The sequence below is a fragment of the Accipiter gentilis genome, chromosome 2 (assembly GCF_929443795.1).
Source record: "Accipiter gentilis chromosome 2, bAccGen1.1, whole genome shotgun sequence".
NCBI classification, from domain to species: domain Eukaryota; kingdom Metazoa; phylum Chordata; class Aves; order Accipitriformes; family Accipitridae; genus Astur; species Astur gentilis.
In genome coordinates, this window is record NC_064881.1 from 14,533,028 (window position 1) to 14,560,919 (window position 27,892).

General features: G+C 39.7%; 1 protein-coding gene across 9 annotated transcripts in view; it reads left to right on the forward strand.

The window, feature by feature from the left end:
• CHD7 (chromodomain helicase DNA binding protein 7) overlaps window positions 1–27,892 on the forward strand; it is a 132,595-nt gene that overhangs the window by 50,601 nt on the left and 54,102 nt on the right. For all 9 annotated transcript variants that reach the window (XM_049820562.1, XM_049820520.1, XM_049820581.1 and 6 more), the window contains one exon: window positions 22,849–23,270. In XM_049820562.1, coding sequence (XP_049676519.1) covers window positions 22,849–23,270 — 422 coding nt within the window. The remainder of the gene's footprint in view (window positions 1–22,848; window positions 23,271–27,892) is intronic.

A 27,892-nucleotide genomic window follows, 5' to 3' on the forward strand; every position in this document is an offset into this window, starting at 1 on the left:
TGCTGTTCAGTACCTCAGTACAGTATTCTTAGCTGCTGATGGTCACTTCCAGTGCGATGTGGCAGTCATCTTATTTTCCCATGGCTGAACACTTTCTCATATTTTATATTTATTTGAACAAATATAAATCTGTCGTTTCACAGAAGCTTTTTTTTCATGACTGAAAGCTGATAGGGAAATGTGTGTATGATCATCAGCTACATAACTTACAAGGATGGAAGATTGGGGCAAATGAAAGGAGAAATGCTTGATTATTTTTTTTACATTTATTTGTTATTTCATTAAATACAGTAGCAATCTTAATAAGGAACAAGTTGCAGGCGAAGTAATAATTTCCTGCCTTTTTATTATGGATCGTCCTCCTGGTCTTCCATCCTGTTTTTTCATGTGGAATTTGAGGCATCCATTTGTTCTAAACTAATCTGCCTTTGCTTGTATCTTGAATGCAAGTGTCACAAACTTGCGTAAATGTCCTTTTTTCCTCTGGGGATAGTAAATGTCTCGGTTCCCACTATGATGGGACACCATCACTCAGAAGTTGGATTTTTCACTTTTGTCTGTAGAGGTTGTTTTCTCCCTCAGTTCAGTGAGCCAGTGGTTTTCCACTTTTGAATTTTCACGTTTGAGTTACAACGAGAGAACTGATAACCAAACAATTATGAAACTAAAATACTGGAATGGTGTTTTTAAAAAGGGACGGTCTCACCTGAACAATGCGTCAGAATGGATGTGTACCCCTCCCGTTCCTTTCTATATTCTCGGAGAGCTTTGCTTTCTAGGTATCAATGTTCTTTTAATTGTATGGAGAGATACGTATTCTACAGGTGGTATTGTGGTCTGGATTTTGGGAACAAATAGCTTGTGTTTTTTTCTGTAGAGATGTCATCTATAAATATTTGGTGCCGCCTTTTGTCAACAGAGTTGTAAAGTTTGGTAGCTAAGGAGCAAGATTAACACCCTTGAATTTTTCACGGTGATTAAAGCATCTGTTTGTACAGATCTTTCTTTTGAAATATTCCCAAGTTTGCAGGTGTGGTTTAAAGATGGTGAAGCTGCTTCTTGGGAGCTGGTGGGAGCGGAGTAGGAAGCGTGGGCAGGAAGCGGTGATCGGGAGTGGGCAGCGACAGGCGAAGCTGAGCTGGTGGAGTGGTGCTGAGCGGTGGGAGCAGAGAGGAGGTGGCCAACGCCGGTGTTAAGATGGGGACAGAGTCTAGGGGCTCACCCCACCTCTCCTGCGCCAGCTGCTTGAGCCGCCCACCTCTTCATCCCTTGCCGGAGGTGGCCGTTTGGCACGGTGGTGCCCGATAGTGCTCTGCACGCTGCTGCGGGGTGCACCTCGTGCGTCACCGTGCTGTGGGCAGACAATCCGCTAACAGCTTCCCAGCATAGTTGTGTGAGCTGAAGAACTCTCAATATCTAATCTGCTTAAAAAAAATAATCCGTGCAAATAAAGGTGGCTGAGGCCTGGGATACAGAACCTTAGCTCCTTCCTGCTCCATCTGCATGCCTGCTCATTTGGTGAACTGGCTTACCTGGCCAGGTCATGTTCCTGGCATCTCTTCACTGCCCGACCACAAGATCACCCAAGCTGGTGCTGTGGGAGCGGGGATGCTTGGTGTGAGAAAATGGGGATTGCCTCTTCCTCTGGCAGCGAGCTTTCAGGCCCTTTAATACGCTTACACAGCTCAAGTTTCTGTAGCACTTGTCCTGAATAACCAGCCCTTGAGTCCTCCTTCAAATTTTGATAAATTAAAACTTCCGTTAGAATTCAAAGCTTTGTCTTGTTTTATTGAATTAGTGGCAGGTTACATTCCGAGTTCTCCCAAATTTTTTTTAACTCTCACCTTTTGTTCCCTTTTTCACACAAATATAAATGACTGATTTGATTTCAGAGGTGTGTTTTCTTTTTTAGAGAAGAAGGACTTTTTTCCTCTTCCAACTGAAGTATTTGCAGCTATTTTGTTATTGAAGAGATGAAAGAACACCCCCTTTCTAGCAAAAAGAGCTTGGCACAGTTTCGTTAGATGTGTGTCATGTGCACTGAAATGTGGGAAGATGCCTCCAGTATCTGTCAATGAATTGTTTTCCTTGAGCACTGAATGGAATTTCTTTTCTTCAACATAGAGAATCATTTAAAAGCATGAAAAGCTAGAAATAAAACTCAAGATTAATTTCTTAGTCTTTTTGAGGAAACAGAACTGGGAGATGGGATGGCTTAGTGATCCGAGCGTGGGTTTGATTTATAAACTCTGGAACCAGCATTCTTTCTGATTTTACTGACCTTGATATATCACCTATTTAGTCAGAATTTTCTTAGTTACTGGGCAAGGTTGGTAATGGTGTTACCCCTGTTTATGAAGAGGAACATATAGATGATGGGCATAAAGATTGTTATTCAAAACACAAATTCATAAAACTACCCAATTCCAATTCTTACTCGGGTATCTGTTGCTCTAAAACATGCCATCTCCCTGCTCTCCTTGTTCCTCCTTCCAGTATTGTTCTTGCTTAAGGGTGCAGCTCAAGCAGATGGACATGATCAGTCTAAAAGTTCAAAGCAGGAAATCCCACTTCTTGTGTACGAATTTGGTAATTGTAGAGGTTAACCTGAGAGTAGTGCAGGTATGCAAGATGTGGAAGAAAAAGAAGTGGATCTCTCTCTGATCTTCCACTGTTGGGTTGGGAGGAATCCTTGTTTCTTTGCTTCTGTTGTTTCACCACCCGTTCATCCCTGAATCAGTACCGTGGGTCTGGATTTGACTCTTTCCTGTACTCCTCCTCAGCGGTTTTATTGTGTTAGCCAAGTTTAGGAGACAGCAGCTTATGTATTACACTGGACAAGCACAAAAATTAAGAACAACTGGGAGAGGGTTCATATTGCATGGGTTGCTGCTGTAGAAATTAAACGTCAAGAAATGTTAACTTCTGGAGCTTGGCAGGTTTCTATGGAGTATTATTAACCTTTTAATTTTGGAAATTTGCAAGTATTTGTCTTCAAGAGTGCAACACTTACTCTTCAGTATTCAGCACCAAATGTGTCTTTGCTATATTGATATAACATGTTGTAGGGAGTGCCAAACACTTACTTAAGTTTCCTCTTTCTTTTTTTTTTATATTTTGTTAAATATAAACTCTTGTTATTTTAATCAGAGAGGAAATTTTCATATGTAACACAAGAGTTCCCGAAAGGAAGGTATACCCACCTACAATAGACTTCTTTCTTAAAACAGACTGAATAATTTAATCAGTTGAATCAGAAAAACATTAGTCAATTTTAATTGTGCTAATTAAATTGTGTCTTATTATGTCTCTAACTCCCACAAACAAAAGAACATAATGGCCACAGTAACTGAGAAGTTAATACTCCTAGATTTTTTTGATTTAGTGCTCCTGTAAGAAAAGACAGAGAGGACTCATAACAAGCTTCATAACAAACTTCCCACTATCCAGTAGTCAATATGAACTCTGGTCTCCTTTTACATCTCCTTTCTCTCCAGATGGCCCTCCATCCACTTGCATTCTGGTACTTCATATCTTTTTTGGCCCTGCAAGACTCTGATAACTGTGATAATACTGTAATTTTCCTTACATGTGAGCGTTGAATGATATGAAGTGCTTTATTTTATTTTTGGAAGAAATCTTTCTGTACCAGCCAATTGTTGCTAAATATAGTGGGAGGCTTATAATATACAGTGCCTGTTTGAATTTAAAGTGACACCTTACCATAAAAAGTTGACATCACAGTTTACTTGTACAACTGTATATGAAATACATAGTCATTAAAACTAGTCTAAAACATTGGGCTTTATAGCTGTTATTTGTATCTCACTCAGTTTGTTAATGGAATATTGCAAATGTTTACTGGGGCAAGCATTGTCAGTTGTGGACATAGGGATAAATACCTACAGTACTGGAAGACTACTTAGTTCCAAGTCTTTTTCTCTGCTAGCCTCCTTTGAAATACTGAGGCATTAGGCTGGGATTCAGGGAATTTTTGTTGTCTGACACAGGTTGCTTGTTTCGTGTTTGCATTGCCAGCATTGCTGTCGGGTGTGCTTGAGAGTGCTCCTCTGCAGTAGTGGTGAGCAGGGGACGGCAGAGCAGTTCCTGCAGTTCCCTGCTGTGCTGTACAGCAACAGCCAAAAAACATAACTCAGAAACTGTTAGCGGCAATGAGGGCTAAGTTATAAAGGGTTGCTTTAGGCACAGCTCTCCAGTTAGAATATAATGTTACAATATAAAACAAAATTTAGACCCGATATTGCTGTAGGCACGTCTGATTTAAGACCTATGTGCAGTGATTTTTACATTTTACTATAGGTTGCGTAAAGAATGGCTGGAGGTAGGACAGTACAGATATCTGCACTAAAGATAAGGTATTTAATGTTTCACAGAACAATGTTAATCAAAGTGGCTGGAGAACTAAAGTATGATTTTTAGACATTATAATCAAGAGTTATCTCAATTGGTACTGCTAAGTGTGGTGTTTTGTCCACAGAAAACTAGGTGGTGGTTTTAGTTGGGTTTTTTTCTTTTCTTTTTTCCACACCTCCTCTCTCCCTCATCCCCTCCAGTTCTGACACTTTCTGATTTAATTGTTAGTTTAGTTCAATTACTAGAGGAGCCGGGAAAAGGCCTACCTGTGACATGCCATAGATAACATACTCAAAGGCTTTTTTCATTTGTTCCTGTGACTAAAGAACTAGAGCTTGAGAAGTATCTTGGGCTCTTTGACATAAATGGATCTTGGGCAGCATATATAACATCAAAGGATTTTTAAGAAGTCTGTGATTTCAAGCCTACTTTGTCATGATGAAGTTAATAAAATACTGCAAAGGAAAGGCCATTTGGAGAACTGCTCTCTTCCCACCCCAAGAGAAAAATAGAGTTGATTACTGATGATCTCTTTTGGTTTTGTATCTCATGTGTATCTATTAAGATTTCTTTGAGTTGGTGGTTTCACCCTGTGGTCTGTATACCTCTGAAGTCCCCTGCAGAATGCTTTAAGTGGCCTGGGAAAGGTGATTAAGGAGAGCAGGTTTGTATGCTAAGCAACAATATGCGTATGGGAAGTTTTTAAAGAGAATTACATGTCCGCTACTAGAGGCTTACAGATTAAAAAATACAAACAATGGGGAAAAAAATTTGACAGAACAGAGTTCTGTGTTGTAATGTAGATCTTACTTCAGATGGGGTCTGCTCAGGCTGGTGTCTTAAATGGCAGTGGTTACATCTCAGTATAAAGCAAAGTATATCGGGACCAGTACTGTTTAATATCTTCATCAGTGACATGGACAATGGGATTGAGTGCACCCTCAGCAACTTTGCAGATGACACCAAGCTGAGTGGTACAGTTGACATGCCTGATGGTTGGGATGCCATCCAGAGGGACCTGGACAAGCTGAAGAATTGGGCCTGTGTGAATCTCCTGAGGTTCAGCAAGGCCAAGGGCAAGGTCCTGCAGATGGGTCGGGGCAACCCCCACTATCAATACAGGCTGGGGGATGAAGGCTTTCAGAGCAGCCCTGTGAAGAGGGACTTGGGGGGGAATGATGGATGCAGAACTGGACATGAGCCAACAAGGTGCGCTCACAGCCCAGCAAGCCAACCGTATCCTGGGCTGCTTCAAAAGAAGCGTGGCCAGCAGGTCGAGGGAGGTGATTCTGCCCCTCTACTCTGCTCTGGTGAGACCCCACCTTGGAGTGCTGTGTCCAGCTCTGGAGTCCTCAGCACAGGAAAGACATGGACCTGTTGGAGTGAGTCTAGAGGAGGTCCTCAAAATTGATCAGAGGAATGGAACACCTCTCCTATGAGGGCAGGCTGAGAGAGTTGGGTTTGTTCAGCCTGGAGAAGAGAAGGCTCTGGGGAGACCTTATTGTGGCCTTTCAGTACTTGGGCTCATAAGAAAGATGGGGACAAACTTTTTAGCAGGGCTTGTAGTGACAGGACAAGGGGTAATGGTTTTAAAGTAAAGGAGGGTGGATTCAAACTAGATAGAAGGAAGAAATTTTTCACAGTGAGGGTGGTGAGGCACTGGAACAGGTTGCCCAGAGAGGTGGTAGATGCCCCATCCCTGGAAAATTCGAGGTCAGCTTGTATAGGGCTCTGAGCAACCTGATCTAGTTGAGGATGTCCCTGCTCATTGCAGAGGAGTTGTACTAGATGATCTTTAAAGGTCCCTTCCAACGCAAACCATTCTATGATCTCTTCAGGGGGCTGTCCCAACGGTGAGTTCTGTGTTGGCTGATCGGGATGGTGTATCCTCACCTCACCTGGAAGTAATGGATTGTATGGTGCCACCTTTTTGGAAACGAAAAGGAAAGACTGAAGAGAATGTATACCAAAAATGCTTGTTGTATTTGCCTTTGGATTGAAGGGAACTGGGCATCACTGAGCCTTTCTGTGGAGCTGCAAATCTCGTAGTGGAAAGTGGCAGCATGAAACCACAGTTACCTGAGTTGTTTGGCTTACTAATACTAACCTGTCAGCTAGAAAAAGATGGCTTTAGCCTGTGATACGTACCCTCCATGTCTGTTAACTTCTTCCACTGGAGAACCTTTGAGTAATTTGAGTCAGTGGGAATACACTGGCGGGGCAGGCAAACCCTATCACTGTTTCCATTTCACAGAGTGGAAATGTGCAGCCCGGTAAGGCGCCTGGGGTTACCCAGGCGGCCGCAAACCTCCTCCCTCTTCCGTCCCTGCCACCGCTGCCTGGTGCTCCCCTCCCTTGAGAAGAGTTAACACTGCTTGTTCCTCAGCTCCCGCACGCTTTCTCGAATGCCAGCTTGACTTCTGCTGTGCATTTGTATGTCCTCAGAAAGGCAAGAAGCCTTTGGGTGTAGTCTTCTGTTCTGCTTTGTCTTTTTAGTATATCCAGAATAATCGCTGCAGCTTCGGAAAGTAACTTTCTGCATTTAAAGGACTTATACTAACTATGTCTAATTGGATAATCAAAAATTCTCGTGCAGAACTGAGGACTAATATGTACAAGGAGCATTAGCTGTGCACATGAAAATACCACCTTCAATCCTAGAAAACCACCGAGTTATTTTTTGCAAGTCACAAACATAGAATTATTGAAATTGTGATCAGTGTATTTTCCTTTTAACTTGGGAACATGTTCTCTGAGTTGTAGATGCTGAAGAAGTAGATGCTTGTACTCATAAGTAAAGCAAAGAAAACCTTGTGGGTGGGAAGTGTATATTATACAGGAAAGCCTGGGCTGTAAGCAGCTGAAGTATGATCTGCAGGTTGTCTTGCTCTTTCAATGATTAACTGCTTAAGTCTGATACACTTACTAGTAGGTGTAAAAGATAAAAACTCTTGCTCCTCTGCATCTCTTCTAAGTGTGTCTACACCAAATGTACAAACTTACCCCAAAACAAAGCATTCCTGTGAACTACCTAATTGCCTCAATGGGTGGGGATGGGAGAAGGGGTTTACATTGTTAATTAACTGGTATGGAGAGCTGTCAAAGCAGGCCAGGAGCTTCTAGTCTGGGAGCTCTGGGATAATTTCTATCGAAAACAATTTGGTTTTTTGAGGGAAGAATTTGTTTTACCTTCATTTATCCTCATTGATTCAGGTAACTTGTGTTAGGGATGTCACGTGTAGGAAGCTCTTGAGGAAGAACAAGTTTTCCAACACAGTAGAAAGAAGTGAAGTTCTCTCGAGAGCCTTTTTAGTTGCAGTATTCCTGTTGCAAGTTAAGACAGATGCCCAACAACAACTGGGTAGCAGCGTTTCCTGCACTAACCTGCTCCTTACAAGTATATCACTAATACTTAAATAACATAACTGTGTAAATGAACAACTGATTGCCAGTAATTTCACAAATGGCTTACTTCTACTTTTCTCAAACCTCTATCATCTAGAGTACCTAAAAAAAGAAAAATGAATTCTGCATTGTTTTGGGAAAATTGTCCAAACCAGGGAATAGAAAAGCTATTGTAAAAGGACACTGGGACTGTGGCATTTTCATTTAAAAAGTAACCCTTTCTGTTTTAGACAGCACTATTGCATTTTGTATGACAATCATGATATGAATGAAGACAATTTATAGTCAAAGGACAGTGTTACAAACACAAACATTTGAAATAACAGAGGTTTTCCGTGCGGTATCTGAGTAGTCACGTTCATAGCTGTGACGATTTGAGGATGTGAGTGAAGTAAGGCTTATAAAAGAGGTAATACCTAAGTTGGTTTTTTTTCTGACTGTATTGATCAGTGTAATTATAAAAACTTTTTGGGTAACCCCCCCTCTTATTTCAGGTTTGAAGGTAAAACTTCTGTGACGAGAAACTTGTCTTACCAGCCCTGTTAGTCTGCTTAATAGAGATTTCCCTCCCCTCGGAAATTAAACATAAATGGTTGTTCTAAGCATATTTAACTCATTTCTGAACTAGTGTGTTCAGTGTTTGTCATATTCCAAATAACATTTGTTAAAATACATTTATTTTTTAATCTAAACAAGACTTTGCTGTTGATTTTTGCTGTCACCATTTTTTAGGAGCAAAGCACTTGTAAAGATTGTCTGGGCCATTGAGTTGAGCCTCCAGCTGTCACATGTGCCATCTTATGAACTACTTTTCATAACCTTATCAAACTTCAATTTAAAGACCACTTACCTTTTGCTCCCAGTACTCCTTTTTTTTAAAAATTCTTACCCAAATCAGATTACTCTGAACGTTGGACCAGGCATCTGACTTTCTGTCCTAAATTTATTAGTCACTGGTTTTATACCCAATTTGCTCTGGTGCCAATTTTACCCATCTTAATTCTTTTATTTCCTGTATTAGAATCTGCTGATGTTTTCATAAATATCAATCTATCTAAAGGAAGTTAAATTCCCATTAGACTTCTCCTTCAAGATAATCCATACCTGTGTCTGAGGTTTAATTGTTGATGTGGATAATCAGAATTTTGTACAATACTGTACTATGGCACAAACACTTTCCTGGGATTACTGGGAACCGTCTTGAGAGGCACTTCAACATTTTAATTTTCTTTTTCTCATTGTACATTGCACTAGTTGTTTATAGACATCCTATGGTTAAGTACAAATTAAGTCTTCAGTTACACAGTCTTACCTTGTTTTATGTAAACATAAATGAATACCAAAAATCCGGGTAATAACATAGCACAAAAATTACAAGTACTGAAGTATTCCAAGTTCAGAAGTGCATATGAAATGCTGGTTAAATTTGTGAGGGCTTTACACTGATGGGCTTAAATTTCTTTGATAGTGTTTTGAAGTTGTGAGGTGTCCACAAATTGCAGAGCATCTCATTTAAAACTAGGATTCTGAGTAAGCACAAGCTGCTCTACTGCTGCTAGAATTGCAGCTGCGTAATGCTTAAAGGACACCTTCCTTAGCAGTAACATTTAAAAATACTAATTCCTGTTACTCATCTGCGATCCTCTTCCCACAGCTTGAGCTCAGGGCTATAATGGAACCTATTATAGGCAAAAGGTCTATGACTCAGCCATTGAGCCATGCAAACTCTTGGCTTCTTTAATTGGCACCATTAAATCTTTAGTAGTTTTTCTCTCATAAAATAGGTATCATTGGTGTAAAATGCATCACTGCTGAAGATATATTGTATCTTTTGCCCTCTGATTTCCATGAGTTGATGAACTATAGGTGTTTAAAGGCTGGTTAATCAGAGAGTTTTCTAGAATTACTGCTTTTCCATAACTATTTAGGAGTGTATCTAAAACAAAATGTAAGAAAGCCATCGCACAGGTCATTATGTTTTCAGGTTGTTATCCTTTTCTATTTAGAGACAGGAGAGGGAAAAGAAAAACTTGCCCTTGCATCATGTTTTGGTTTATCTTCATAGAACTTATTTAACCTGAGGACTGGGTATCTTCTACATGACAGGATGGAAAATGTCCATTCTTGAGTATGTAACCGGGGTAGAAGCTGCATTATTTAGCTGATGATTTTTTTTGTTGTTGCAGGTTGGTTTGGGGCTTTGTTTTGTTTTTTATATACTGGAAAGTGAACATGGCAACAGCTGTAGTTTGGGAAGGGGGTCAGACATCAGTAGAGGAAATTCAAAGAACACTGGAAGTTACATGTTTGAATACATAGGTATATATTTGTAAATATATGCATGTAAGAAAAATAAGTAGGTTTTAACTCTTCTTTTGTTATCTCCCCACTTACTTAGTATGTGACGCCTTAGGGCTTTTAAGTATTTATATTGCTGTAAGCATCAATGCCTCTGAAAGAGGGGTGTGATGAGGACATCCAGAAAACTGTTCATTACCATCTGCAGAGTCTGCTTTGTTTGTATCTACAGTTGTCAAGAAGTCTTTGGTTCTTACGTTTGTACATACTTTGTCTGTTGAAAGTAAGTATCAAGAAACAACAAAGTTAGTTGTAGAAAATGTTAAACTGTGTAATTTAATACACATATTTTAAGTGATTGTGCTTACAGAGTTATAGCAAGCTGCAAAGTTGGAGGTTAAGAGAGATCGAAAGTAGGACTGTTGCTGCACGGTCCTTGTGCCTATGAAGTAGTATGTAATCTGTATATGAAACTGTGGTTTTGCTATTCCCTTTTTCTACCCGCAGAAGATCATCTGTGATATAAGTAGCTGTTTAATCTGTTTGGTTTTATTATTTTTGGTATGGCCTGATAATTTATTTACTGTATATTATTCAGTAAACCCAATCTTGAATGTCATTGAATCTCATGAAACAGACTGACTTTTCCTACAAACGCTGTTTCTCTTTATATTATGGTAAAGAATTAATAGCTAAATGAGCTTTTTTTTAATGGTAATTTTAATCATAACACAGAAGAACCTTAATAACAACCAATTTATTACTCTTCTAAACTCTCCTACAATGTCTGTTGTTAATTTTACATACGAGGAAACCGGGACAGAGGGACAGGGAGTTGCCTGAGGCTAGAGTGATAGACATGGGGTTTGGGGCTTTTTAGTGTGCATTATCCTGGGCTGTATTGCGCTAATGCTAAGGCCAGTAGTTATCCAACTAGGTACTCTCTTGCAGTCATGGTTGGGCACTTCTCAAAGAAGAGGATCCATGGCAAGTCCTTTGCGGGAGATCCATGTTATAAAGAAAAGAGTAATTTAAAAGGAAAAATGTAATTTAAAAGAAAAAAAACCAACAAACCATCCTTCTGGAAAAAAAATAGAAAACTATCACAGCGAGGTGAGGCTGGTGGAAAAAGAACAGTCAATAACCTTGCCTGACGTTCACTGCTTTCATTACAGACCATCTTCTTACAGTCTTCCCCTTCTCTGTACTTAAGTTTTCAAGGTAACATGAGTCTTCTCTTCAGGATAACTTCTTAGTCATTCAGATCTGATTTACTCTAGCAGTCTCATCCATCCTGTAAGCTGAATGAGGCAGCAATTCTGGAAGTAACTAGGGAGGAGTCACCCTGTATATTAGAGATATTATTGTAAAAAGTAAAGTACCAGGAAGTAGAATTTGTTTCATAAGTGGTGCTACTGACATTTATTCTTTGTTTTCAAGTATTTGAAATACTTAATAATGTAGACTGCCATTTAAAAAAAGAAAAATATGTTTATAATTTATAATAGCTTTTCTTATGGTTACAGTGAACTTTAAGTATTCTTTTCCCAGACAACATTGCGTGTTTACTATTTCACTTGCAGGGTGACTCATTTGGTCAATGTCTGAAGAAAGCTTTTGAATTTCTGCTGGACAAGAACAGTTTAATGTTGAATAAAAATGGTTTAGAAAAGTCACCCCAACTTATTAGGGACAACTAATAGAAGTAAAAGTGGTAGTGGGATTTTGGAGTTTCTTTTTCTCTTGTTATATGGAACTTCCTTGTGACTAAGGAAATCGCATTTAGAATGTCAAAACAAAATGTTAACTTTTAAATTATTTTAAATTGTCAATCTCCTAGTACTAACTGTGCTTACCTGGACTGTGAGATTGTATGCTGGTTTTGGCTGGGGTAGAGTTAATTTTCTTCACAGTAGCTAGTATGGGGTTCTGGTTTGGATTTGTGTTGATAACTCAGGGATGTTCTAGTTCCTGCTGAGCAGTGCTTACGCAGCGTCAAGGCCTTTTCTGCTTCTCACCCCATCCCACCAGCGAGGAGGCTGGGGGGGCACAAGGAGTTGGGAGGGGACACAGCTGGGACAGCTGACCCCGACTGACCCAAGGGATATTCCAGACCATATGACGTCATGCTGCTTTCTAGGGACAGGAGTAAAAACTCAGGGGTTCGAGTCCTTTGTTGCATCTGTTGAAATCTTAAACATCTAAGGCCACTGCCCTTTTCTTGAGCTATTAGAATGTGATATATATTCATACCTTCGGGAAAACTTGCTTTTTTCATGAGGGCTTGCAGATAGGAAAAGTGATAGAGTTCTCAGTAAAGGCTCTCTATGAATTGCATCTTCTTTTCACCAGCCTCATAATCTGATGCAGGTTTGTCATTAAACTGTCGATGGATACATTTTTGATATGTGCAGGCTTCTTAAACATGCATGTTTAGCAAGTCTAGAATCGGATGGGGGGAACTTTTAAAACAAAAAGTTGGGCTTTTGTAAGTGACAGAGACTTCCCTAAAGTCTTCCTAATGTATCGGAACAAACACCATATGCTAATAAATGTAATTGCCTAAAATACATTTGAAAGCATTTTGCTAGTTGTTGCTCTATCTTACTGGTTTATGAATGTATGAAGTAAAGCCCTTTGGTTGCTGCCCTTATTTGTTTCTACAAGACAGGGCTTGGTGAGCAGCTGAGATCCCCAGCCTGTCTCCTGAGCACCGGCTTTCCTGAGAGGTGGGCTAGAACCATTGAAGACCCTGGTATTAGAGTGCCCTCAGAAGAGTGGTGAGAGGCTGCCTTGGGGCAGGTGTGCATGGCAAAACAGAGCGTGGCTTACCATGAGAAGGCCGAAAAGAACTGGCTATGACTAGTGTCTGTAAGGCTTCCTGAGGCTGGGTAGGGAGAGACTGGAAGATAACCAAGCCCAGAAGAAAGGACATGATGGTGCACGTACACAAGTGTGGCACGTAGTCATGGAGATGAAGTGTATAAAGCTGAGTTTGAAGACTTTCTGGCACAGGCATGATGTAAAAAAATACGTAGGCATGCAGTGGTGCCAAGTAAATAGATTGGGGCAATACACACATATATCCACGCTGCTCCCATCTGCTCATCTCTGCTCCTAGTGTACCTCCTTACAGTCTTTATTGCAGTTTGGTCCTTTGATTCATTGTTGAAAAGTATTTTGTATTGTCCTTACAAGCAACAGACTAGGGCTCACAGGTTGTCTGTCAAAAAGGTGGTATTTCTGAAGCTTGTATTTACTTGATCCTTAGGCGCTGCAGAGCAGGCAGAAGAAATAGAAATTTCCTCGCCTGCTAGTCTTTGGCTTCATCTAGGAAAAAACAAAAGCCTCAAACATGCTGCCTTTCTCTCTGTTGTTGTTCTCCCTTCCTTAGATTAAAGTGCAATTTATTTGCTGTAAAGTATGAGAAGATAAAGGGTACTTTATCTGAATTCAGATAAAGCATACTTTATTAGAGGTTTTGCAAATCAGAAAAGAGGTATCACTTCTGAATTTACATCTACACCTTATATTTTTATGGTTTTTAATAGCATGTATCTCTTATGTAAACATATGTGTCTTATTACCTTTCACCTTCTAGGTTTTTTTACATATATAGCCTGTTAATAAGTTTTCCTGTTAACTCTTTTCAGGGTTAGAAGAGGTGGGGAGGGAAAGTACCAGAATAGAAATGCTTTTGCTGTTGTATCATGTAATGCTTTTGCTGTTACTGCTGCAAGCAGCAATGAAAGCACAGATGGAACTTTTTTGGTTCTCTGCAGTCAGAAGCAGCAACGTTTGCACGACGTATGCTGGTCCTTGATTTTTCTCCTAAACCTGATGCCATTTGCTCTGTGTCACTGTGATTTAGATTTAATAACAGTAGAGAAACGTATTGGTAGAAGTAGATGTGAGCTAATTAAGGTTCCTCTTAAAATGGTTCTCTGAGTGACTTTAAGTCTTCTGTAGAAAACCAAAATTTTAGAGGACATTTATCACTTTAATTACTATGGGCAGGCTGTAAGTGCTTAATACACCAAGTCAATCAGGACTGTTTTGTTGGGTTTTCTTTTTCTGGGCAGGGGACAGGGTGTTAACTGGTTGGTACCAGAGCGTCATAATCTGTGATGATGGCAATACAGCGTGATGTAGGAACGGGTTACCCTTCAGAGAGGATGGGTCTCTGCGTATTTGACATTTAGTAATTGAATGGAGGGAATTCTACTGGCGGAGGGAGGAGGCAGCATGTGCAGGGCAGTACACCTCCCTTCTTCTCTCAGGACCTTGGATTTCATGGCGTGGCCATGAAACGTGCCCAGGAGAGGGAGGATGTTTGCATTTTACTATTTCAGAGGAACTGCTTCGCTTTCCATTTGGAGTTGAAGGGCTGTGGGGGTACATGGAGGCAAGCCCAAGAGCAACAACTCAGCCTGTATATATGCTAAAATCTTAGGTTAGTCTTTATAATGCTTATGTATTTAATACTAACAGTTTCAATACTACTGATTTTGTTGAATATGTGAAGGTGTTTCCGCCCCTATTCTTCCTTTCCTGGAGAAGTTGAAGTATTGTGCTAGGTCCTCTAGAAACCATTTCATCCTGACATATTCTCACTGTGTGACTTCCCTGTCTTGCCTGGAGATGTGCAGCTATCACCTTGTTTTAGAGGGGTTGGAAAAGACTAGTGGTAAACTTCCTGGTTATTCTCTAATCCAAGGAGTTCTCTAGTAAGCACTAGGTATCTAGATAGCTGTGCTTAGGCATAACTCCATAGACGTAACTTCATGGAGAAAATATCTGCATTTTTAAATGCAGGTTCTACTTGGCAGAAGTAAGGCATTAAGAAAAAAGATGCTTATGGGCCATTTTACAGTAGGACTCCTGCTGGTCTGCCTGTCATTTTTCCGACCTGTGATATAGACTGTATAGCATGAACTCTGCAAAACTTTTGTGGTAAAACTCACATTGGCATGTTTCTGGCATGTCTGCTACTTGATAATGGAGCATACACAGGAGTGAGGTTTCCTTTGACCGTGGCTGTGCAGGGAGGGCAGGCTTGAGATAGACTAGCTGTCAACATGAGCAGTATGGCTTTTGCCAGTAGAATTCGGTACCTAACTGTACCACCCTTCCTACATGTCTCTGCAGCTAGAGCTAGTAAAAACTTGCCGAAATTGTGAGTCCCTGACCAGTCTACATGGTGATGATGGAGAGTGGAGAGTCTGGCTACTGTTGTGTAATATTTGGGACCTGCCCTGCTTGCAGTAGGAGCAATCTGTGTACTGCTGTCAAAGCCAGTATATATTACAAAGGAATCTGTAGCAAAAAAGTATTAAAATGTTTGTCTTGTGGACCATCACATAAGCAGTTACGTACAATCCATGTGGTAGCTATTGCACTTTCTTCTGTGGAAAGCTAATTTGGAGCATACATGCTTCATTATCGTAGGGGTGGCAGTTGTCTGAGATTATCTGATCAACACTAATGTTGGTTCTGATCAATCGACAGCAACCTAAGAGCTCTCTTATGGGACAAGTTAGTTGTTTTTGAGCTGTGAACAAACCATCAGTGCTCATTGCACTGGCTGATATTCCATAGGCTTAGTAATATCTCTCACTTTATGTGAGCATGAAACAGTGTTGCTACATATGATTACTGTAAAATACAGTGGGATGTTTGCTTTTAGGATGGCCACATTAGTATCATTTGTATTTTGTAATCTGTGTTATTCCACAGAGTATATGACCAGAAAATAAATAATTCTAATACTGTAGCTGTGCTGAGACTCAATTAAGGAACTCTGTGTTTTGTATAGCATGTTTTTATTCTTCCCCATAAAGTAATTGGGTGATATTTTCAGCTCCACCAAATCAGCAATGAGTGTACTTTTGCAGTGACGGAAGAGGGCATTAAGATTGGTTTTAATCACTTCCACTCCCCTGTTAGGATGCTGCTGGCATCAGAATTCTAGTTGTTATGATTCAGAGTTTTTCTGAACACTTTGGATCAGCAAGTTTTAACTTTCTAATAGTTGCACCTGTTTCTTAAGGATGGTCTCCATTAGTAGTAACAGAGCAGGAAGACTTAGGATCTCCTCTCTTCTCCTCTCCCTTCTCCCCTCTCCCTTCTCCCCTCTCCCTTCTCCCCTCTCCCTTCTCCCCTCTCCCTTCTCCCCTCTCCCTTCTCCCCTCTCCCTTCTCCCCTCTCCCTTCTCCCCTCTCCCTTCTCCCCTCTCCCTTCTCCCCTCTCCCTTCTCCCCTCTCCCTTCTCCCCTCTCCCTTCTCCCCTCTCCCTTCTCCCCTCTCCCTTCTCCCCTTCCTTCTCTTCAACTTGCTTAAGAAATCAAATGGTATTGCAGCAGCACTTACACTAAAACATGAACGATTTTCATGCTAAGTGATTTTTAATTGTCAAGTTATGTCTCACTAAGAAGGTGTTAATAGAACTTTTGTTTTCCATACATTTTCGTCTGTGTTTTGTAGAAGTATAGTAAGAGATTTAATAAACTACAAGATTCCTGTCGAGTATATTTGCAAAATAGTCTTCTTTCATTCTCATCTGGTGTGTGATGCCTTTCCCTTTATTACAAAGATCACTTGACAACACTTGTTGGTTTATAAATGCAAGTTGTCACTTTGGAACTACAATTTTAGAGGAGTTTCCGAAGTACTGAGACACAAGTTGTTTCTAAACAGCATCATATTGCCCAAAACTTTAAGGTAGTACTAAGTATTTTCATATGGTAAGGTAACAAAAGACATATACAGCTTCAATTCAAGGCAGTAGTTTCACAGAAAAGGGAAGGGATCATCACTCACAATAAAGGAGAAGAAACTGTTTGGTAAAACAGGTTTTGGAAAGGATTATGGGTGTGAGCCATAGTCTTGACGATGTTTCTGGACTTTAGCTACTATAGGAAAAAATCCTGTGCAGCTGTACTGTTGTTGAATGTAGGTACTGGTATTTGGTTACAATTTCAGAGATGGTATTTGTTCCTGTTTACTCTGGAGTTTTTACTGATATGTGAGCTTTGCAGACAGACAATGTCTGAAAAGTATTTATGTTGGTCTAGAAAGGCCGAACCGTGCTTCAGATCGAGGGAGCTCCAAGACAGGCCTATGCTGCAAGTGTTAATAAGACAAGTTGAGAATTGCAGGGACAAAGCAATGTATAGAGACATGACGTGGAAACTTTCCAAATTATTTGTTTTGGAGGATAGTCAAGATGAGTAGTTTGTTCTAAATAATCCAGAGGGATGATGAATCCTTTCATTAACCTTTGAAAGGAAGAATTGTGTAGCAATTTCTACATATGGTGGCTTTTAACACCTTGGGGACTGTGCTATCAGGAAGGATACAAATTCAAAACGAGTGATCTCTGTGGCACTAGGTAGAGCTGCTTCCAGAAGTGATGCTGTAGTCCATGTTCCGTTTTAAAAGAACTCTCTTTGGTTGCAGGTTACTGTTTTAACTTTTCCAAAGTGAAGGCGACAATTTAGCAGGACTGCACTTGCTGCAAATGAGAATAATCAGTAATGATTTACCTAATGTGAAATTATCCATTGTATAGATATTGTATTGGAGAGGTTTGTGTTTTGGAGCCAGTGGGAACTGACTAAGCACGTGCTCTACTGTTACACAACTTAGTTAATAAACCAAAGTTCAAGAAAATTTAAACAAATGTGGTTACCATAGATCTTTTTCAAATTACAGAAGAGACCAGGGAGTGTGGAAATACCCATCGGGGAAATGAAAGTAGTCCTAGTAAAAAGGAGTGTTTTTTTTGGTTGGTGCTGATCTTTAAATTTCACGAAGTTAGCTGAGTCATGTTGCATACTTTGCTGCTCTTGCTCCATACTTCTTAAAGCTCAATATTGGCTCAAGTTGCTGCTCTGCTAGGGAAGCGACACTCAAGCTACTTTCAGTGCTTAAGTACGGTTGATTCTAGTTCAATCCTTGTTCAAGCAACAGAAAGATTCTCCTCCTTAACCTCCCTCCCTGCCACTAACCCTCACTGGATTAATCCTACATCCTGTCCATCTTGCTACTTCATGTAACAGGGCTGGTTTGAGACATCTAGCTGTGCTGTGGCTGCAGAGAATGAGCTTAGCTCTAAATGTGTAAGCTGCTGTGAAATGCAGGCAGCTTCATTTTTAATTTTTCAAATCTTGGTGAGACATGTTTGGAAGTTTAAAAATAAGTCTGAATTCCAGAAAAGTGAGATTTTTACACTCCAGAAACAATTTCACAAGTTGTGTTTTCATGTATTATTTGCTCGGATATTGTTGGCTTTTGCTGATAATGCAAAAGCATATTACCATCCTGGGTAACCTGTTGAGCTGCAAATTATTTTAACTCCTCGGAGTTTCTGAAGAATCTCAGTTTTGCTTTAATACGCTGCAATCTTTAGTAGGAGTGTTCTGCATTGTGATATTGCATGTTAATAGCATCGATTAATTGTCAAGCAGTGGGAATTGATGAGAAAATGTCCATTGTGAAATTAAATGGTATTACTGAAGACTGTACCATGCTGCTGGTTAGTTAGGTAACTAGCCCCAGTAGTTGGTGGTAGGAGTATTAATGTGAGCTCCAGGTTTTTTCGCATGATTAAAACAGACCATCTGTTCTTTGTTAAATGTTTACAAAAACAGCTTTTCTCTAAAAGATTTAAAGAGATGTGGGTCTAGTAAACACACCAATATTTTTGAGCACCTTTTTCACCTTATTTCAAATAATACCAAAAATAATTCTGCTGTAATATCGAGTAGGGTGAATACCGATTTGTGTTTAATCTTCACTGGTTTCTTTCCTGTGGAAGATTAAATTCTGTGCTAACATACTAAATTATGGCTTTGTTATTACTAAAAGCATCAGGAGAAGCAATTTCTGTGAAGTATGCAGATAAATCTTTCAATTTTGGTAAAAACTTGTAATTACATACTTTTTTAAATTTTGTAAATGGAAAATGGGGTTCTTCCATTAGAAATTGTGGCGCTGTAACTAGAGTTAATCCTTTGTACATTTCAAGTGGAACTATTTGAAATAATTCCCTGTGATAGGCTTGAACTAATATTTACTAGTGAAAGCCTGTTCTTCTTCCTTTCCCCTCTTCAGAAAGAGCAGACCACTGTTTGGGGTAAGAAAATACATCTTTCAAGCTGCTTCTGTTCTCCTCACGAGATTTGTGCTGCTCCTACACAGCTTCACACTAGGGAGCAATGTGGGGTTGTCAGTTAGGGATAAACCGTTTTAGCATATTGCAAAAGTGTAGGCACAGACTTCCTAGAAAAATAAAGTTAATCACACCTATTTCATTGAAAGAGTGCTACAATTTAAAAGATGAGCTATAAGTGAATTACAAAATGTGCCAAACTGCAAAGGGAGTGGTGTGTGGCAAAAGTAATGTATATTCAAGTAATAGGAAACATAACCAAAGCCTAATTAGGGCAGATTTGGCTTTTTGTAGCTTAATGTTTTGGGAATTGTGAATGATACGAAACAAAACCATAGTATTTAAATTTGTATGGTTGGTAATGTACGTAACTTTGTACTGTAAATAAAAGGCAGCAAGTTTGGGGGTTTTATTTTGGTTTTTTTTTAATATTTGTTTCATGCATAACATTTAAGTCTAATGTATAGTCTAAGTTGGTTTAGAGCCTGAGAATGATTCTTGTGGATAAGCTTTTTGAGGTAGTAGAAATCTGAATTTTCATAGGATGACATCTTCCAGAGTGAGTTACTGAGTACTACAGTGCGGCAACAATTGCGGCCATTCCCAGTGCTGTACCTTCTGGCCAGACCTTACATTAAAGTTAAAAATGTCAAATCATGAAGGGCTGACGTTGCTGTTGTGGAGACTTGGAAAGCTGTCTGCCTTACCTTCAGATTTGCTTATGACTGTGCTGAAAGCTGTTGTTCAGACTTCTAAAACAAAGAAGCAAACAAACCAAAAAAGCAACCCACAAGTCTTAGAAAGGAGGCAAGGATTAATTTTTTGCATTAGATTAAAAAGGTAATGAGAATACTCAAGCATGTATAAAATTTCTTATTAATTTCAGTGACACGGTAATAATTGTCACTAATGAAGGTGCAACCTTGAAAATTTTATAGAATTAAATTTATGTAGCATTACTAGATTTCTTGTGGTTTTTAATATTTGTTGGCCTGGCTATCTCACATGCTTAAGAGGAAGAAAAATAAGCTACCAATTCTGATTTGTTCTAGAAAGTTGTGCCTTACACGAAAGCTTTTAGATAGTTGTAGAAGTCTCTCTTAATATGGCAAACAAATACTGTAGTGCCAAACACAAGGTACTTGCTTAATACAAATTTTACAAATAATAGAAAGAAAAACTTAGATTTCTTATATGTTAGACACAGCAGGTGAACAGTATTTAAAAAGAGGACCGCGTATTGCAGTGGACAGCTCGGTGAAGACTTTGAGGTCTATGAAAAACAGGATGTATGAGATACAAAATGGCAGATAATACAGAAATATATTGACTACCTTGGGAAAATGTAGGTTAAAAGTAATGCTCTGAAAACCTATGGATAAGAAGTACTTAGAGGTGATCTGTGTCATATTCCTGTCTTTTCCTACCTAAAAATAAGTGTTAGACAGTACAAGTACATAACGGTCTGACATACAGAGAAGACGGTTTTGTTCTGTGTCATAGAACAAATCTGAGGAGACATTCAATTCAGTCAGCCAAATTCAGAACCAATCAGAAGATTTTAAAATATCTCTATTTTATGTAATGCATAATTGGACTGCAGAACTCATTGGCACCACTGACTTCCTGGGATCAGCATTTTCTATACAGATATCCAGTCTTTGTGAACTTTCCACCATGAAGGTGTGCAAGTGGTATGGTGACTACAGATTTCTAGAAGAGGTGTTGGTTCATACTTCAGGATACCTAACATGAGATTGCCTTGAGGTGGGGCTGATTGATGTGGTGCTAATGCAGTGGATGCATCGGGTATCTTAATAAGCAGGTGGAGGACGGAAACATGCAGAAGTCAACCTGGAAGTTCTTGGTTTAGCCAAGTAGACCCAGATCTTCAGTCCATCACTCAGGATTTCCGTCTTGTCCTGGAGTCCCTTCCATGAAGAACTGTAGTGTCTAGCTTGTACAGTTCAAACCTTTCCCAAAAAGCAATGAAGAGTTGTCTCCACTTCTTGACAGCCTTGCTCCTTCTGGTGCTTGGGTATCTTCTGAGTATGTGAGTGTATTCAGGGCACAGCAGTTTTTTGCTACTGTGAAGAAATGCTGAAAATAGTTAGGACTGCACTGGTTCAGTTTGTTTACATTTGGAAAACTGTATTAATATATTTGGAAAAATACACATGCATTCACTTTCTCATGATATTAAAAATTTTATCTCCTAAGTCTTAAGTGCATTGGTTTTTTTAGGTCCAGGCGGCTAAGCTATATGTCTTTGTATGCCCATCAGTTCTGCTTATGTTCAGGGGTTGGGTTTGTAGTCATTCGTTTGCACGCTTGCCACTCATAAGTGTGTGCAGTTTGAATAAAAAGCAGAGAAAAGGAAATGCGAATAGCACTACAAAGTTACACAAGAACTGCTATTCCTAGAAGTAAAATTCTGATTTGCTATAAACCTTTCTTCTCCCCAATTCAATGGATCAAACATGAAATTGCTAGACTTCATGACCACAGCTAATGGGGAACTCTTCCACCTAGAATCATGCCAACTTAATTTTTAGGGGAGAGAAAAGGAGGAGAAACAGAGGAAGGGTGGGAAAATGGTCTGGCCGTATATGCAGTTGCGAGAAAGGCATCAGTATGGTGTCATTCTATTACTTCTTGAAAAGCACTGTTATCCTACATTTATAACCACGAGCAGGCAGTGAGGAGAAGCAGGTTAGAGCTTTGATACGCTGCAAAGTCATGGTAGACCTTAGGCATTTTTTCATTGCAGACTTATAGTTCTTTGTGTAGAACAGAACTATTAAGAGGAAAAGAGGTTCAAATATATCAAATATGTTTGGTCCAGGCACTTGACATTTGTGCAGTTATACATAGGTTCACATGTACTTTGTAAGTCTGGTGTAAACCTGATACACTATACAGACTTTGAAATAGGATGTTTTTGCAGGTTCACAAACACTTACTGTAGTTCTCTGTCCAATCTGTAGCAGGAACAAATCTGTTTCAATTACAAATAGGGAGCTGTGGATCTTTGACATAAAGTGTAACATTATATTACATTTTAAAGTGGCTTAATCCTTCACATGCTGATCAAAATACCTCCTGTCACAGCTGAACCAATGCAAATTGCCTTGATTCATTTTTTATAAATACAGCCTGTGAATATACTTTATTTTCCTTTGCATGTCTAGAAACATACTTTAACAATTTTTTTCCAAGAGGACAAAATTCTAGTGCAACTGAATGATTTGTAACAAGTTATTAATTCTACTAACAACTGTTCTGAAATACCTCAAATAACAATTGTTTTCCTTTTGTATATATATGTTGAAGACTAAAGATTTGCTATACTTCCAATTTATATACGAGCTTTAGAATAATTTTACCTTTGCTATGTCAAAAATTTCTGGTCATTTTGCTACTGTCTTAACTGCAGAAAGCTTTGGGGTTTACTGTCTTACAGTATGATGTTTCAGATATGCTACTAGGTTAATCTTCTGCTTAGTATTTTCTTCCTCTGTAACCTCTTGCTCTAAAAGAGCAAAGTTTTAGAAATCAAAGTTGCAAATCTACAATTTTGTTTCTGTTTGTCTCTCTCAGCATTCTCCGTCGGAACCCTTTTTAGAGAAACCAGTGCCGGATATGACTCAGGTTAGTGGACCGAATACCCAGCTAGTGAAGAGCGATGATTATCTGCCATCAATTGAGCCGCAGCCACAGCAAAAGAAAAAGAAGAAGAAAAACAATCACATTGCTGCAGAAGGTCCCAGTAAAGGTTTTGGTAAGGAAGACTTTCCTGGGGGACTTGACAGCCAGAATCTAAGCAGAAATTCAGTGGATTGCTCTCAAGAAGAGAAGAAGAAAAAGAAAAAGCCCAAGGCAAAGAAAGAACCGAAGGATCCTAAAGAACCCAAGGAAAAGAAGGAACCCAAGACCCCCAAAGTCCCTAAGACCCCTAAAGAGCCAAAGGAAAAGAAAGCAAAAAATACCACACCAAAACCCAAGACCAGCAAAAAGGCGAGGTAAGTCAGGAAACTTCTATATGCAATCAAAGAAAAACAATGTGTTTGTGGGATTTCTAGAGCATCTGTGCTAAATGGCGTGGGTGGAGAGGAAATCTTGTTTTGTCGTTTGCCTTCTACCATCTACGACATCATGTTTTTGAGGGACTTGGGCACACTTCTTCTGTTTGGCTTTCCTGTTTATGGCTTCACGGTTATTTTAAACAAGCTGGAAAGGCAGAAGGTTAATTTTTCTTTGCAAGGCATAAAAAATTCTGGATGTGTTAGATTTCAAAACTAACTCTCTTCTGATGGTCATCTGTCCTCGTGTGTGGTTTATGTATTAAGAAATTACATTGCTTCAACATTAATGTAGCTTTGACAAAATCCAGAGATGAAGGCTTACAGAAAGAAGGTTTGATGATGTTTTTCTCTAAATGAAGAAGTTAGGTACTTAAGAGTTGTTACGAGTTGTACAACCCTTACAGACACTATTTTATACTGACACGACCCATGGGCTATAAGCTCTGCTTTTAAAAAGGCATTTTTATATGGATATTGATGTATCCTCACTGTAGGGATTATATTCGTTTTGCTTTTTCATGTAAAGACAATTTTCCTAGCAGAAAATCTTTGTGGATAGATCAGATGCTTCGACCCTGTTTCTTAACTGTTTTCACTCAGCATTGTGTCCCTTTATCAGGATAGGCTTAAAATGCTACAGAGTAGTGTAAGAACAAACTGCCGTTACACATGAGTAAATACGTCATAGATAATAACACAGACTCTTTCCTTACCCCTCAACTCCCTAAACACCATGATTATAAATGCCTACTTGAAAGAACACTGAGAGGAAAAAGACGTTAAAGCTCAATTTTTTTTTTATTTGTACCTAGAATTTCTTACAACTGTTCTGAATTTGTTCCAAACATCTGAATCTGTTTTTCGAGATGTGGCTAGCGTTATAAAATATAACTTCCAGATGGAAGCACAGCCAGACTTGGTTAATCCAAATCAGTTTGCAAAATCCATTTGTATTAGGGTTTAAAAATTGCAGTTAATGAATCAGCTTTGCACATATTCTCCAAGACTGACTATTGGTTAGGTTTGATACAGTTATATGGCTAAACGAGGCATGGACAGTAAGATGTTATTTGTTCCTTTAACAAGAAAGAGAAGTTTCTGTATTAGCAGAGATGATGTTTCCTGAAGAATTTATAAACACTGGCTTGTAAAATCAAATGTTGTCGTGAACAGGTTGTATTAACTGTTCAGTAAATTACAGTTGATTAGCCTATCCCTATTGCGGAAGTTACTTCAGCTGTGTTCCAAACTGTCCCAAGGATGGGGTTCACATACATAGCAATTCACAGCTTAGAAAAACTCTTGAGTTATACATTTCCCAGTTATGTGTTTTTGAAACCAAAATACTGTATTAGCTAAGATAACCTTTCTGTTCCTTTTACCTATACGTTTAGAGGCTGACCAAGCCATATTGCACAGTATTGAGCATCTCCCCGTAATTTTTGCCACCACGAAGTAAAAAGGCTTTTACTGCAGGGCTTCTCAATTACTGCGGTTTTGCAAGGTCTTGACTACAATGAAGCTTTATTTAACAAGCAATAGTTAGGAGTCTGCCTCAAAAACATGCATGGGTTCCTGTGGCTGTGCTGGACATCAGACCTCAGAGCTGGCCTGTCCCATCCACTCAGTCCTAATATCTCTTCATGCATCTTCTCTAAATCTTCGGACATGCCATGCAGATTAAAGGGGCAGTGTTTCTTTGAAGGAACAAATCACTGCTTTCTTAGTTGTATTTGTAGGAGAGTCTTTATCTTCTTTCCCATGCAATGACTCTTGTCCCTGGGTGGCTAGATGACTTAGTTATTCTAGTAAGTACTAAGCCCTGTTGTTTTACCTGTGAGAGAAATGTCTTTGGAGCAGCATTAAGGGCATTTGCTGTTCCTTATGCTTCCTCAGGGGTGTGGAGAAAAGTCCTACTTTTCCCATAATGGACTTGTGTCTCTGTTACAAAATGCTCTCTTGAAAAGAAGGTCGTTCTCATTTTGTGTTCTTGTCAGCTTCAGTATCAAACTTATTTGAACTCTGAGACTGTGTTGGGGTGCTGTGCTGCCAAAGTTTCTTAAATTGGTGAAAGAAACTTGCGTACTTTGGCAATATCACAGACTGGGGGACCTGTCCAGTGACAAATCATTGAATCAAGTTTTTAAAGAAATCAACAGTCCAAACGTTTAATCATCCAAGCCACAGTATTTCAGCAGCACTAACTCCAGAAAGGAAATATTACAGCAGCTGAGATGAGTGAGATTAGTGCAAGTTAATATAGATTATGGATGATTATGTAGAAGTAAAATATTTTGATAAAGTTAGTATCCTGCATGTGTTTACTACTACTGCTTATATTGTTCAGTATTTTGCTTCTAAGCATTGAAGGGGAGTAGTGTAGTTTTTAGATTTCTAAATGCTGTGCAAAACTAATGGTTTTCATTCCTGAATCAGCTGATCAGTTTTAATAGGAAAGTTTTGCACTTATGTAGAATTCAGGTAAATTAAGTCAGACATAGAAAATGCGTTTATTGAAGAGCAACAGTTTTTTCGATAGAGCATAACAAGTCCATGATAGTTAATTTTGACACAGGCTGTATTAGTGTCTTAGAGTATACGCACAGATAAAAAAATCTGGTATTTTAAGTATCATAACCATTTTGTATCATAACCATTTTGTAATTTAATATAGCTCATAATTTAACCCTGTTATTTCAGTTCCAATTTTGACTAACAGTGTAATCCTTTTATTAAACAAAGAAGAACAAAAACCGCAAAAACTTTATCCTTCACATCTCCTTCTGTCTTTGGTGGAAGTGTGACAAAATGAGCGGCCTGCCTCACTGAAATGCACCTTCATATGAGGGACAACAGATCGGAGAATGGAAGAAGCTGATTAATTTCATGCTTGTTTGAATTGCATGTCCCATGGCATCTTAAAAAGAAAGAAAACACCCAAATGGGCTGCTAATATGTTATACTGTGTACCTGGTGATTTTGAAAGGAAGATCACACATTAATATTGTACTGTTACAGTTGTAATGGATATTAGCCCAATCCTGCCAATACAGAAAGACGAATACAGTGGTGTCTGGAAAAAAAAAACATTTGCAAAACAAATCTATTGTGGACCAAACTAGTCAGGTTTGAAAGCAAAATGTAGGTATACCTAGGAACACAAATGAAGGGTTTTCATTAAATTGTGCGGCTGCTGAGTATTGTGTGGGTGCTGACTATTATGTGGGCTCTTAATGTTACGGAGCCAGCTTCAGGCACGTGCAAAGCAGGCAGATTTTTCCAAAAGTAGCTGGACAGGGAAGGGCAAGTAGTCCTACTGAATTGCAAAGTCATGGCTCAGATGTCTGTTCCTCCTGTGCCTGTCCCTGGAGGAGATGAGGACCACCTGTTTGAGAAGATCACGCTGCAGCACAGCTGATATCTCTCCCGCTGCTTCCTATGAAACCCTAGAGAGTGGCCACCGATTACGGTGGGCAGAAGTAGTAACTATTTGCAAGGGCCAAATGGCAGCTCTTTGCAGGAGCTCGTCCCTTCTCCCGTCTCCTCGAAGCAGTGTGCTGTGTGTGCTTTGCAGGGCTGCTCTTACCTGCTTCCTCCCCTCCCTGAGGCAGGGGAAAACGTTTCGTCCTTCCCACACGTACAGCAGCAGCCTGGGATGCAGGGTCGGGCGAGGGGCTTGCTGCTTGCAAGGGGAGAGCCAAGCGCGAGCATAATTACCTCTTCTGGAGGGAGGTGGAGGCAGACTTTTTTGGCGCACAGATTCGCTGCTTGCTGTATCGGAAAGGGGATGGCTCCTGGCTGCGGAAGCGGGAAGAGGCTGCTGCGCGGGCAGCACCCTGGGGAGCCGGAGGGCAGGAAGAGAGGTCCCGCGGCGGTGGTGGCACTTTCCACTCCCAAGCTCTCATCGTCCTGAGCGAGGCAGGAAGGGGCTGCCTGTGGGAGAGAACAGGAAACCGTGCGAGGTTTCCATGTGCGCATCCACGGGGGCTGTTCCTGTTCACACCTGACCTCGTCTCCCTTCCCAGCCAGCCCAGCTGCCAGATAGTTACCTTTGCCTTCACTGCAGGCAGGCCTTGTGGGCTTCACTGTTAACCAAAGCATACCTTATAGTAATTTGGCTGGGTTTTCAGGCTGGATAAAACCTTGTTGTCCTATTGTCTTTCCTACTTTTGCGACATGTAGAAACCAATTTGTTAAAAAAAAAAAAAAAAAGGTTTTGATTACACTGAGAGCTTTAGGTAAAGCAGTACAGAAAGTCTCACAGCTCTAACATTTTGAGAGGGTGGGATTTTTATTTTTTAATGGTTTTAATGCCTCAGAGCAGATGTGTAACGTTTTTCTAGGCCAGGTTCCAGTCATGAGTTTGTCACAGGTCAGTGTTCCCATACGGTAAAATAGGGATCAATAGTCCGTTTGACTTACTTTAGATGTTTAAATTGCAGAAAAAAGCATCATCCAAATCCTGATAGCCATCATAAATTACACTAATAAACAGATCTGTCAGTTACCCAGATCAGGTGAAGTAGTTGCGCAATGTAAACATACGGGCTAATTATTTC